Raw genomic sequence first — 12380 nt, 5'->3', positions numbered from 1 at the left:
ACCTTAAAATGTTAATAATTAAATGACAAGATATCTATCTGAGGTATCAGAGATGCTTTGGTCTCTTAAGTGTTCACTATAGTATTTGTGGTGTGGTGAAGTGACCAAGACAGGTGTGGCAATCAAAATTTTTTGTATCCATGTGAAACGAAGCATAGGGTTTATGTAGGAAGGGGATTAAATATGGACGTAACAATTACTATTACCATCAGATATGGTTGTCTCATCTTCTGTCAAAAGGTTCTCATAAGGCAGGAGATACAAATGATCCACTAAGGAGGAGGGAATAAGGAAAGACAGGTACCCCTGGGAAAACAAATTTTCCAGTTACATTTTTTTCAGTAAAAGTTTAAAGGTATAAAATAATTGAGATGTGCATCTTATCATGAGGAAACACGAGACAAACCCAAGTTGCAATACACTCTATAAAACAATAGGTGTAGTCTTGGCTGGGCACAGTGGCTCACACCTGTGATCCCAGCAGTTTGGGAGGCTGAGGTGGGAGGATCACTTGACCCCAGGAGTTCAAGACCAGCCTGGGTATCATGATGAAACCCCATCTCTTTAAAAAAAAAAAAAAAAAAAAAAAAAAATTAGCCAAGTGTGGTGGCACGTAGCTTTAGTTCTAGCTACTAGGGAAGCTGGGGTGGGAGGATCACTTGAGCCTGGGAGGTTGAGGCTGCAGTGAGCCTTAAGAGTGCCACTGTACTCCAGCCTGGGTGACACAGCAAGATCCTTCCTCAAAAAAACAAACAAAAAAAAACCCCAAAAAAACAAAAAACAAGCATAGTCTTCAAATAATGTCATTCTCATGAAAGACAAACGCAGATAACAGTTTGAGGTTAAGCTAAAGAGACACAGTAACTAAATATATATATTAAATTGGATCTTATGGCCGGGTGCGGTGGCTCAAGCCTATAATCCCAGCACTTTGGGAGGCCGAGAAGGGTGGATCACGAGGTCAGGAGATCGAGACCATCCTGGTCAACACAGTGAAACCCCATCTCTACTAAAAAATACAAAATAAACTAGCCGGGCGAGGTGGTGGGCGCCTGTAGTCCCAGCTACTCACGAGGCTGAGGCAGGAGAATGGCGTAAACCTGGGAGGCGGAGCTTGCAGTGAGCTGAGATCCAGCCACTGCATTCCAGCCTGGGCGACAGAGCCAGACTCCGTCTCAAAAAAAAAAAAAAAAAAAAAAAAAATTGGATCTTGGACTTTTGGAGGCCGAGACGGGTGGATCACCTAGGCCAGGAGTTTGAGACCAGCCTGGCCAACATGGCGAAACTCCATCTCCACTAAAAATACAAAATTAGCCAGGCGTGGTGGCGCATGCCTGTAATCCCAGATACTCTGCAGGCTAGGCAGGAGAATCGCCTGAACTCAGGAGGCGGAGGTTGCAGTGAGCAGAGATTGCACCACTAGACTCTAGCCTGGGAGACAGAGAAGACTCCTCTCAAAAACAAACAAAAAAAAATTGGATGCTGGATCAGGAAAAAAAATTATGGGCACAATTGGCAAAATCTGAATATAAACTATATATATATTATATTTGGCAAAATTTGAATATAAACTGTATATTACGTCAATATCAAATAACCTGATTTTTAAATTGGGTTGTGGTTATTTAATATCCGTGTTCTTAGATACATGCTGAAATATTTAAGGATATTTAAGGATAAAGGAGCATGATATCTACAACTAACTTTTCAGCAGTTCAGGAAAAACTATGTTTAGAGAAAGAAGAAAAACAAATGGAAGTTAACAAATGATGAATCCAGGTTAAGTGCATACAGGAATTCTTTGTGCTACTCTTGCAACTCCTACCTTAAGTTGGAAATTATTTCAATATAAAAAGTAAATAGGCCAGGTGTGGTGGCTCACACCTGTAATCCCAACACTTTGGGAGGCTGAGGCAGGTGAATCACCTAAGGTCAGGAGTTCAAGACCAGCCTGACCAATATGGTGAAACCTCATCTCTACTAAAAATACAAAAATTAGTCAGGCGTGATGGCAGGCACCTGTAGTCCCAGCTACTCAGGAGGCTGAGACAGGTGAACTGCTTGAACCCCGGATGCAGAGGTTGCAGTGAGCTGAGATCATGCCACTGCACTCCAGTCTGGGTGACAGAGCAAGACTCCAACTCAAAAAAAAAGTAAATAAATACAATAAAATACAAAAAAAGCATAGATAATAACACAGAAAACTATTTAAATGAATGAATCACAATTTTAGGGGAAAAAATACAAATGCAAAGTCATAAAGGCTAACCGCAACATTCGGCAGACTAACATTCGGCAAGACCCACTGAACTTTTTGTTTTCTGAAGGCATTTGATTCTAACAGCCACTGAACTGTCTCGAGGTCTTCTCCATGCTTCAGTGCGCTTACTTTTTTCAGCAGGCACACCATGTTTGTGTGTGGATTCAAATGTAGGGCCAGTGGATGAGAGACGGCTTCTTGATACTGAAGACAACAGGCATAGAACTTGCACCAGAATTCTTGTTGTAAATTTCGAAACTCCTCCTGGGAGAATTCATACTCTGTTACACTTCCTTGAAGCTGGCAAAGAAGAAATGAAAGAAATTAAACTTTTGATGCCATTTAGGATCTTTGTCCACAAAAAATATAATTGTCCAATATCATTATACTAAGCTACAGCCAAATGAATATTCCTTATGTATCAAAGGCCATAGAATATGCAAATGCGTATCTGATTCTCTAGTTAAAAGGTTTCAAACATTTGTACTTCCAACGAACAAGGTCAAGTGAAGAATTCCAATAATTCCTCAGTACCAATCTGCCCTATATCAAGATGGAGGGAATTCTTACTCTTTCTCTACCCAAACCTCACCTCATTTTCAACAGCTAAAGTAACTTCTTTCTTCAGTTCACTCCAGGAAAGATCCAAATTCCTCTCAGTTCCTCGGCAGAAAATCTAACATTAAAAGACATTTTAGACTTCTATATAATAGCCAAAACTGAATGAAAAATATTTCAGTTTAGAAGACATGGAGGCAATGTAAAACTATATAATAGAGATCTGGCATACCTGGAACACACATCACCTGAGAGAAAGTGAAGAAACTGGGTGTATTTAGTCTGGACAAAGATGACCTGGAAAGATTCTTAAAATACCTGAAGGGTTGATTTATAGAAGAGAGGCTTCCTTTTCAATGATACAGTTTGGGAATAATAACTCCCACAAGAGGTAGTGAGACAGTGGTCAGTGGAGGTAGAGACAATTAAAGGCTGAATTAACTATCACAAAAGCCTCAGAAGGCATTTCTGTTTTATGTGGGAGGTCAGACTAGAAGATTCTAATATAACTTTCAGTTATATGAGTTATTGTATTTTATATCCATCCATGAAGCTAAGTAGTAATTTAAAGAAGCCTATGCAAGCTGGGTGCAGTGGCTCATGCCTGTCATCCCAGCCCTTTGGGAGGCCAAGGCAGGTGGATCATCTGAGGCCAGGAGTTCGAGACAAGCCTGGCCAATATGACGAAACCTTGTCTCTACTAAAAACTACAAAAATTAGTGGGGTGTGGTGGCATGCGTCTGTAGTCCCAGCTACTCGAGAGGCTGAGGCAGGAAAATCACTTGAACCCAGGAGGAGGAGGTTGCAGTGAGCCAAGATTGTGCCACTGTACTCCAGCCCGGGCAAGAGAGCGAGACTCTGCCTCAAAGGAAAAAAAAAAAGTCTGTGTAACTTTTTTGTTGTTTTAAAAGAGATGGGAATCTTGCCATGTTACCCAGGCTGGTCTTGAACTCCTGAGCTCAAGCAAATCACCCCCTTGGCCTTCCAAAGTGCTGAGATTACAGGTATGAGCCACTGCATCCGGCCAGAAGCCTTCGTAACCTTAAAAAACCCTTTCTGTTTTTTTTTTTTTTTTCTTAAAGACAGGGTCTCACTCTGTTTCCCAGGCTGGAATGCAGTGGCATGATCAAGGCTCACTGCACCCTTTACCTCCTGGGCTAAAGCTGTCCTCCAACCTAGGGCTCCTGAGTAGCTGGGACCACTGGTGCATGCCACCTGGCTATTTTTCTTTTTTTTTTTTGTTTCTTTTTTTAGAGATAGGGTCTCCCTCTGTTGCCTAGGCTGCTCTCAAACTTCTGGGCTCAAGTGATCTTCCTGCTTCAGTCTCCCAAAGTTTTGGGATTATAGGTTTATAGATGTGAGTCACCACTGTTGGCCAAAGAATCTTTTTGTAAAGCACTGGGCTTCTCTTATACTATGAATTGGAAGCTAAAAGCCTTTCTTTTTTTTTTTTTTTTTTTTTTGAGACGGAGTCTCACTCTGCCACCAGGCTGGAGTGTAGTGGTGCAATCTTGGCTCACTGCAACCTCTGCCTCCTGGCTTCAAGAGATTCTCCTGCTTCAGCCCCGAGTAGCTGGGACTACAGGCACACACCACCACGCCCAGCTAATTTTTGTATTTTTAGTAGAGACGGGGTTTCACCATGTTGGCCAGGATGGTCTCAATCTCTTGACCTTGTGATCCAACTGCCTTGGCCTCCCAAAGTGCTGGGATTACAGGCGTGAGCCACTGCGCCCGGCCAAGAGTTTCTTGAATTTGAACCAAGTCAGACCTTCATTGTCCTAATAAAAAGGTTAGAACAGTATAACCAAAACTAAACAAAAAACACTTTAAGTATGCAGTGTAGTATGGTATCTTTTTACAATACTGTAGGTAGAGGTTTCTCTTTTTAACTCCAGCATGTGTCATGCTGGGATTATTGGGAAAGTGGTCCCCTCCCAACCTCTCCACCAGGAATATTATATTTAATGGAAAGAACATTAAAAAAATTATAAAAGTATTTACAAACACACATATGTAGAAATACAGAAGTACACTCAGTGTTTAACATATGCAAAAACTTAGTAGTAATTATTAATTATATAATACATAATAAAATAAGAAATAGTCTTAAATAAACAGTAAATATGTTTTTACTGACCTGTAAAGCCTTACATAAAGCTTCATTTGTGAATTGTCCTGGTGTAAAAAGACTTTGCAGATACATCTCCTGTTAGAATATTAAAATAAAAGTTACTATCGTCCTAAACAAAATTTGGAAGTCACCACATAACACCAAATTCACACATAACACCAAAGTTTGAGTTTCTACTATATGAACATTGCCATTTTGCCCTTCTATAGGTGGGCAATAACTAATGCGGTTCCATGTTTTCACACTGGAAGTTCAGACTGCAATGTCTTTGAGTCAACTAGAGGTACTATACTTAAAATGGTGTGTTCCTCACTGAGAGCTTCATTGGGTTTCAGCAGAAAACAAGCTTTGTCAAATGCCAATCTTAAATAGAAGAAGCAAATCTAGTTTATTGGTGATGTACATTGGTAAGAGAACAAGTAAACGAAGCTGGTTTCTACACCATCTATGGTATTCATAAAATGAACAGTATTCATTTTATGACTCACATGTAAAAGAAATGGAACCAGTAATAATAGGTATTATATGCAAACAAAACAGACAGCAATAAACTCTCACAAGTAGGGAAATGAAGTAGAGAGAACATGGAAAAACCTCATACTGCCTAATGATTTTGACCAACTCTCCTAAACCAGATTTGCCCCCAAGTAGTAATTCTCACTAACAGTCATTCAAGTTTCCTTCCTTCTACTGAGCTTTTGATAGATGATAAAATGACCGAAATGAAGGAAAAAAACAAGAATTTTAGTAATCAGCATATAAAGCCAAGTGCCAGTAGTTAACTGGAACAATAAATAACTACCACCAACAAACTCTTGGGATTAAAAATGTAGTAACTGAAATTTCAGTTTAAGATTTTTAAAGTATGGTTTCTACTCCTGCAAACAGTCATTGTTTCAGATCATCCCAAGCCCATAATCTTTAACGTCATTTTAACACTAAGGCATCAACTGAAAACTTTTTTATTTATCCTGAGGGTGTCCCTTAAACATGTAGAAATTTGGCCGGGCATAGTGGCTCACGCCTGTAATCCCAGCACTTTGGGAGGCTGAGGTGGGCGGATCACCTAAGGTCAGGAGTTCGAGACCAGACTGGCCAACATGGTGAAACTCCATCTCTACAAAAGTACAAAAATTAGCTGGGTGTGGTGGTGCATGACTGTAGCCCCAGCTACTCGGGAGGCTGAGGCAGAATTGCTTGAACCTGGGAGGTGGAGGTTGCAGTGAGCCGAGATCATGCCACTGCACTCCAGCCTGGGCCACAGAGTGAGATTCTGTCTCAAAACAAACAAACAAACAAACAAACAGATCAAGGTAAATCATTCCCTTATATAACATTTGAGCATTTACTTACTCTGGGGTCTTGATCATCTCTGATGACAATCTCTTCCTCTGGCAGAGGCTGCATAAAAACTGGATTCCACTGACCTGCAACATTACTAGAGACAAAAAAGTCCACCAGTTTATATAGAAATGATCACTAAAAATGAAATGCATGCTGTTGGCAGTATCTGGGCAGGGAGGACCCCATCACGGAACCCCTGCAATGACTGCTTGATTCTACTAAAAACATTTTTTTGTTTAAATAAGAAAGAAACATTTTTAGCAGAGCCTAGTTTTTATACAAGTTTTCTTACCAAGTTTTAGTAAGTACCTTCCTAAAATTGAAACTCATTGTTTCAGATGCCAAGTCTATAATCTTTAATGTCATTTTAACACTAAGATATCAAATACAAAGACTAATTAACTTTTATTCTGCATTTACTATTTGCTAGATATTACGCTAGATCCAGTTTTAGACATTATTCATGTATGCCTTACAATTCTTTCAAGGATATAGTACTCCCATTTCACAGATGTAGCGAGTGAGGCTGAGGGTTTATCACAGTTGGTAAGTTGCACAACTAGGATTCCAACCCTGCTCCAACTCTGCAGCCTGTGCTTTCTGACTACTTTGCTCAAACGCCATCGATAAGGAGTACTTTTTTATCTTCTGAGGTATGGCTTGAGGCCAACCTGAGGGGGGCAATCATTCCCAGAATTCTACCTTAGGCTCTAGGGTTATCAGGGACCCAGAGGGTTCAATCAGTTCAGTGGTCCTCAAGCTCTGTCCCAAGGGATCCTCTACAGGTGTTTCAGGGGTTAGACAAGTGTTTGCTTCAAAAGGGTTTTTTATTTTTTGCCAGTCAAATTTAGCAGTGGAGGGCTGTATACCAACTTTAGTGACACTAACGTAAAGTTCTGACGATCCATTATCATGGGACCAGCCAAAAATTGTTTTGTGAAATGTATTTTTAACTACCTAAAGTTTGCAAACTAATATCATGTATATTAAAAAATATTAGATACCAAATATATCTAATATTAGATATAATCAACATTAAATTGTGTTATAATTTCATACACATAAAAAAAAAGTACACATTCATAGCTCACTGAAGCCTGAACTCTTGAGGCTCAAGCAATCCTCCTGCCTCAGTCTAAGGTGCAATGTGCCACCACACTTGGCTAGTTTATTTATTTTTATTTATTTATTTATTTATTTTTGAGATGGAGTATTGCTTGGTTGCCCAGGCTGGAGTGAATGGCATGACTTTGGCTCACTGCAACCTCCGTCTCCCGGGTTCAAGAGATTCTCCTGCCTCAGCCTCCTGAGTAGCTGGGATTATAGGCACATGCCACCATGCCCGGCTAATTTTTGTATTTTTAGTAGAGATGGGGTTTCATCATGTTGGCCAGGCTGGTCTCAAACTTCCAACCTCGTGATCTGCCCACTTCGGCCTTCCAAAGTGCTGGGATTACAGGGATGATCCACCGCACCTGGCCGCTATTTTTTATAGAGACATGGTCTTGCTATGTTGCCCGGACAGGTCTTGAACCATGGCCTCAGGCAATCCTCCGACCTTAGCCTCACAAAGTGCTTGGATTACAGGTAGGAGCCGCTATGCCTGGTCCTGTTTTAAAGTGCAGTGAGAAGCACTGCACTTGTCCAATCTATTTCTCATCTCATGATGAGAAAATTGAAAACACAAAGGCTATAGTGTCCTAACGAAGTTGCAGGAATCAGGAATAGTCTTTGCTTAGAAACAAAAGAAAACTTCCAGATTAGAGGTATTTTGGATATGTGCTATCTCTCCCAAGAAATATGGCATTTTATCTTAGTCCAACCCCAAAAAAATCTCACTTTGTCCTAAAACAAAAATGTAAAAAACAACACAAAATGCACAAGAGGTATTTCAGGAAGACAGTAACAAGAGGAAAACCCAGGGCTGAATTATTCAAATGAAAACCCTTAACTTCATTCTACATAAAAAGCTCTTGTCTTTTTTTTTTTTTGAGACAGTCTTACTCTGTCGCCCAGGCTGGAGTACAGTGGAGTGATGTTGGCTCACTGCAATCTCTGCCTCCTGGGTTCAAGCAATTCTCATGCCACAGCCTCGCCTCCTGAGTAGCTGGGATTATAGGCACCTGCCACCACACCCAACTAATTTTTTGTGTTTTTAGTAGAGACGGGGCTTCACCATGTTGCCCAGCCTGGTCTTGAACTCCTGAGCTTAACTGATTTGCCTGCCTCGGCCTCTCAAAGTGTTAGGATTATAGGCATGAGACACCGTGCCCGGCCTCTCTTGTCTTCCTAGCATGAAATTGTTTGGGGTGAGGTAGGACGACAGAATTAAGTGACCCATACTGTTCAAAGTTGATGTATTTCACAACTGTTTGGTTCTCAGCATCATGCCACAGGGCCCAGATATCCGTGGAAGTTAAGGCAAAGTCAATCAGTGTCTCCTAGGAGGAAATGTGGGAAAAAAGGGATAAAATAAGAAACAAAGTAGTAGTTCATGGTGACTTACTTTTTCATCTGCAGGAGAGGTAAATGCATGAAAACCAAACATGGTACCACATGAATTTGGTAAAGTCTAAATGAAATTTTGTTTCATACATCATGAAGTTATTCCATTTTAAGACTACAATCCCATTACACCATAACAGAGTTAGCCAATACTTCTTTTTCTTGTACTTATGTGATATGCAAAGGATGAATCAACCTACCTGAGAAGTGAACAGTGAAGAAATGTGATCTAGACTATAGCGGTTACTCTCAGTGCTCACCAACTGGAAAACGCAGAACTGTTAAAACACAAGATAATCATTTATTACCTGAAATAATCAACATGTTATTTTTCGAAGCAAGGGCTATTAGCATTCAGAAACCTTTAAAAAAAATTTTTTTAAATGGAGTCTTGCTCTGTACCCCAGGCTGGAGTACAATGGCATGATCTTGGCTCACTGCAACCTCCGCCTCCCAAGTTCAAGCTATTCTCCTGCCTCAGCCTCCCGAATAGCTGGGATTACAGGTGCCTGCCACCATGAACAGCTAATTTTTATATAGTTAGTAGAGACGGGGTTTCACCGTGTTGGCCAGGCTGGTCTCAAACTCCTGACCTCAAGTGATCCATCCGCCTTGGTCTCCCAAACTGTTGAGATTACAGGCGTGAGCCATGCAGCCTAATTTTTGTATTTTTTAGTAGAAGACAGGGTTTATCATGTTGGCCAGGTTGGTCTCGAACTCCAGACCTCAGGTGATCTGCCCACCCTGGCCTCCTAAAGTGCTAGGATTACAGGCGTGAGCCACTAAGCCCAGCCTAAATTAACTGTTTTTATAAAGAAAATTTACTGTAAATTGTTAAGAGTGATGATGACCCTTTACTTACATGCAGCTGTTCACAAAGAAGTATTAAAGAAAAAAAAGTAGCAAAATTCCCTTTTGAGAAAAATAGTGTATGAATTATGAAAAAAAATATGTAGTGCTTATATCCATTCTAGCTTGAACCTGTGTTTTACAACCTACAAATCTCAATCCATTCATGGGACATGAAATCAATTTAGCAGGTCTCAAACAGCATTAAACAGACAGACAGACAGACAAACAAACAAACAAACAAAAACCCAACAGTCCAGGCTGGTCTTAAATTCCTGAACTCAAATGATCCTCCTGCATCAGCCCTCTGAGTAGCTGGAACTATACATGTGCACCATCAGGCCCAGCTGAAGATGAGTTCTTTTTAAGAAAAAAGAAATAAAATACACGAGTTCACTATAATCTGAATAGGCTAACAGTGTTACATAGCTGTCAAAAAAGTTATTCTGATTTTAGGCTTCAATGAAGAATCATAATACTCAAAACAAAGGAAGTAATAGCTCTGCTCGATTTGACACACTCCTGAACTACTACATTCATTCCAGATCTGACCTTTAGAGCAGTGGTTCTCATTATGTGGTCCACAGATTCCTAGAGGTCCCTGAGACCATTTCAGGGAGTCAGTGAGGTAAAAACGCTTTCCTTTTTTTTTTTTTTTTTTTTTTAAAGACTGTCACTCAGGCTGGAGTGCTATGGCACAATCTCCACTCAGCGCAACATCTGCCTGCTGGGTTCAAGCAATTCTCCTGCATCAGTCTCCCCAGTAGCTGGGATTAATGATGCCCACCACCATGCTTGGCTAATTTTTGTATTTTTAGTACAGTCAGGGTTTCACCATGCTGGCCAGGCTGGTCTCAAACTCCTGACCTCAGGTGATCTGCCCTCCTTGGCCTCCCAAAGTGCTGGGATTACAGGTGTGAGCCACTGCACCTGGCCCCAAACCCTTTGCATAATAATACTACATCATTTGCCTTTTCACTTTGTTGATATTTGCATCAATGATGCAAAACCAATGGTGGGTAAAATTAATGGTGTCTTAACATAAATCAAGGCAGTGGGACCAAACTGAACACCCTTTCAAGAGAAAAACATTCAAGAAACTAGGAGTAAAGGGGAAGCTCCTCAACATGACATAAAGGGCACTTATTAAAAATTCAGGCTGGGCACTGTGGCTGACACCTGTAATCCCAGCACGTTGGGAGGCTGAGGTGGGTGGATTCCTTGAGCTCAAGAGTTTGAGATCAGGCAACATGGTGAAACCCCGTCTCTATCAAAAATACAAAAAAATTAAACATGTATGGTGGCACACACCTGTAGTCCCAGCTACTTGGGAGGCTGAGGTAGGAGGATTGCTTGAGCCTGAGAGGTGGAGGTTGCAGTGAGCTGAGATCACGCCACTGCACTCCAACTTGGGTGACAGTGAGACACTGTCTAAAAAAAAAAAAAATTCACAGATTACTGTTGCATCACGATGAAAAAAAGAAAAATTCACAGCTAACATTATACTTAATGATGAAATACTGATAACTTCTCCCTTAGCAATAAAAATCAGGAATGAGGTAAAGATGCACAGCATGGCCAACACGGTGAAACCTCGTCTCTACCAAAAAACAATACACAAATTAGCTGGGCATGGTGGCACATGCCCGTAGTACCAGCAACTCTACTCAGAAGGCTGAGGTGGGAGAATCGCTTGAACCAGGAGGTTGCAATGAGCTGAGAGTGCGCCACTGTGCTCCAGCCTGAGTGACAGAGTGAAACTCTGTTTCAAAAAAAAAGACGTAGGTTCTTGCCACTTCTATTCAACACTGTACTGGAGGATCTAGCCAGGACAATTACCACCCACCTCCATCCAAAAAAATTTTTAAAAACCCCACAAGAAAGAAGGAAAAGAAAAGAAAGAAAACGCATCTAGATTAGAAAGGAAGTAATAAAACTAACTTTTTTGTGAGACAGGGTTCTGCTCTGTTGCCCAGGTTGAAGTGCAGTGAGGCAATCAGGAACACTGCAGCCTCAACCTTCCAGGCTCAAGTGATCCTCCCATCTCAGCCCCTCAAGTAGCTGGGACTATAGGAACGAGCTACCACGCTCAGCTAATTTTTGCTATTTTGTAGAGACAGGGTTTCGCCATGTTGCCCAGGCTGGTCTGGAACTCCTGAGCTCAAACAATCTGCCCATCTCGGTCTCCCAAAATGCTGGGATTACAGGTGTGAGCCATTGTAATCAAAAGTTTAGTTGCAAATGACATTATCTTATATAAAGAAAATCCTAAGGAATCCACTAAAAATCTATCAGAACTAATAAATGAGCTCAGCAAGGTTGCAAGATACAATTATGAATATACAAAAATCAACTGTATTTCTGTAAACTTCCAGTGAGCACTCTGAAAATGAAATTAAGAAAACAATTTCATTTATAATAGTATCAAGAAAATTTCACTTACAATAGCATCAAAAAGAATCAAATATTTAAGATGAAATTGAACAAAAGTATAAAACTCATATTCTGAAAACTAAAGCATCCCATGTTCATGGATCAGAAGACTTAATATTGCTAAGATGGCAATATTTTATAATATCATCTATAGAGGCAACACAATTTTTATCAGAATCTCAGCTGACTCCTTTGTAGAAACTGACAAGCTGATTCTAAAACTCATATGGAATTAAATGGGACCCAGAATAGCCAAAACAATCTTGAAAAAGAAGGACAAAGTAAGAGTGCTCATAC

At 40.6% G+C, this 12380-nt stretch overlaps 1 protein-coding gene across 1 annotated transcript in view; it reads right to left on the bottom strand.

Moving 5' to 3' along the window:
- Positions 1-12380, bottom strand: part of NUP160 (nucleoporin 160) — a 74218-nt gene that overhangs the window by 37540 nt on the left and 24298 nt on the right. The window contains exons 8-14 of the mRNA XM_023215617.3: positions 9002-9079; positions 8640-8737; positions 6306-6390; positions 4959-5027; positions 2853-2936; positions 2390-2560; positions 207-306 (exon numbers count right to left, since the gene is read on the bottom strand). Coding sequence (XP_023071385.1) covers positions 207-306; positions 2390-2560; positions 2853-2936; positions 4959-5027; positions 6306-6390; positions 8640-8737; positions 9002-9079 — 685 coding nt within the window. The remainder of the gene's footprint in view (positions 1-206; positions 307-2389; positions 2561-2852; positions 2937-4958; positions 5028-6305; positions 6391-8639; positions 8738-9001; positions 9080-12380) is intronic.

The sequence above is a fragment of the Piliocolobus tephrosceles genome, chromosome 13 (genome assembly GCF_002776525.5).
Source record: "Piliocolobus tephrosceles isolate RC106 chromosome 13, ASM277652v3, whole genome shotgun sequence".
In the NCBI taxonomy this organism is placed as follows: domain Eukaryota; kingdom Metazoa; phylum Chordata; class Mammalia; order Primates; family Cercopithecidae; genus Piliocolobus; species Piliocolobus tephrosceles.
The sequence above is the reverse complement of the archived record's forward strand: the minus strand, read 5'-3'. Positions and strand labels throughout refer to the sequence as shown.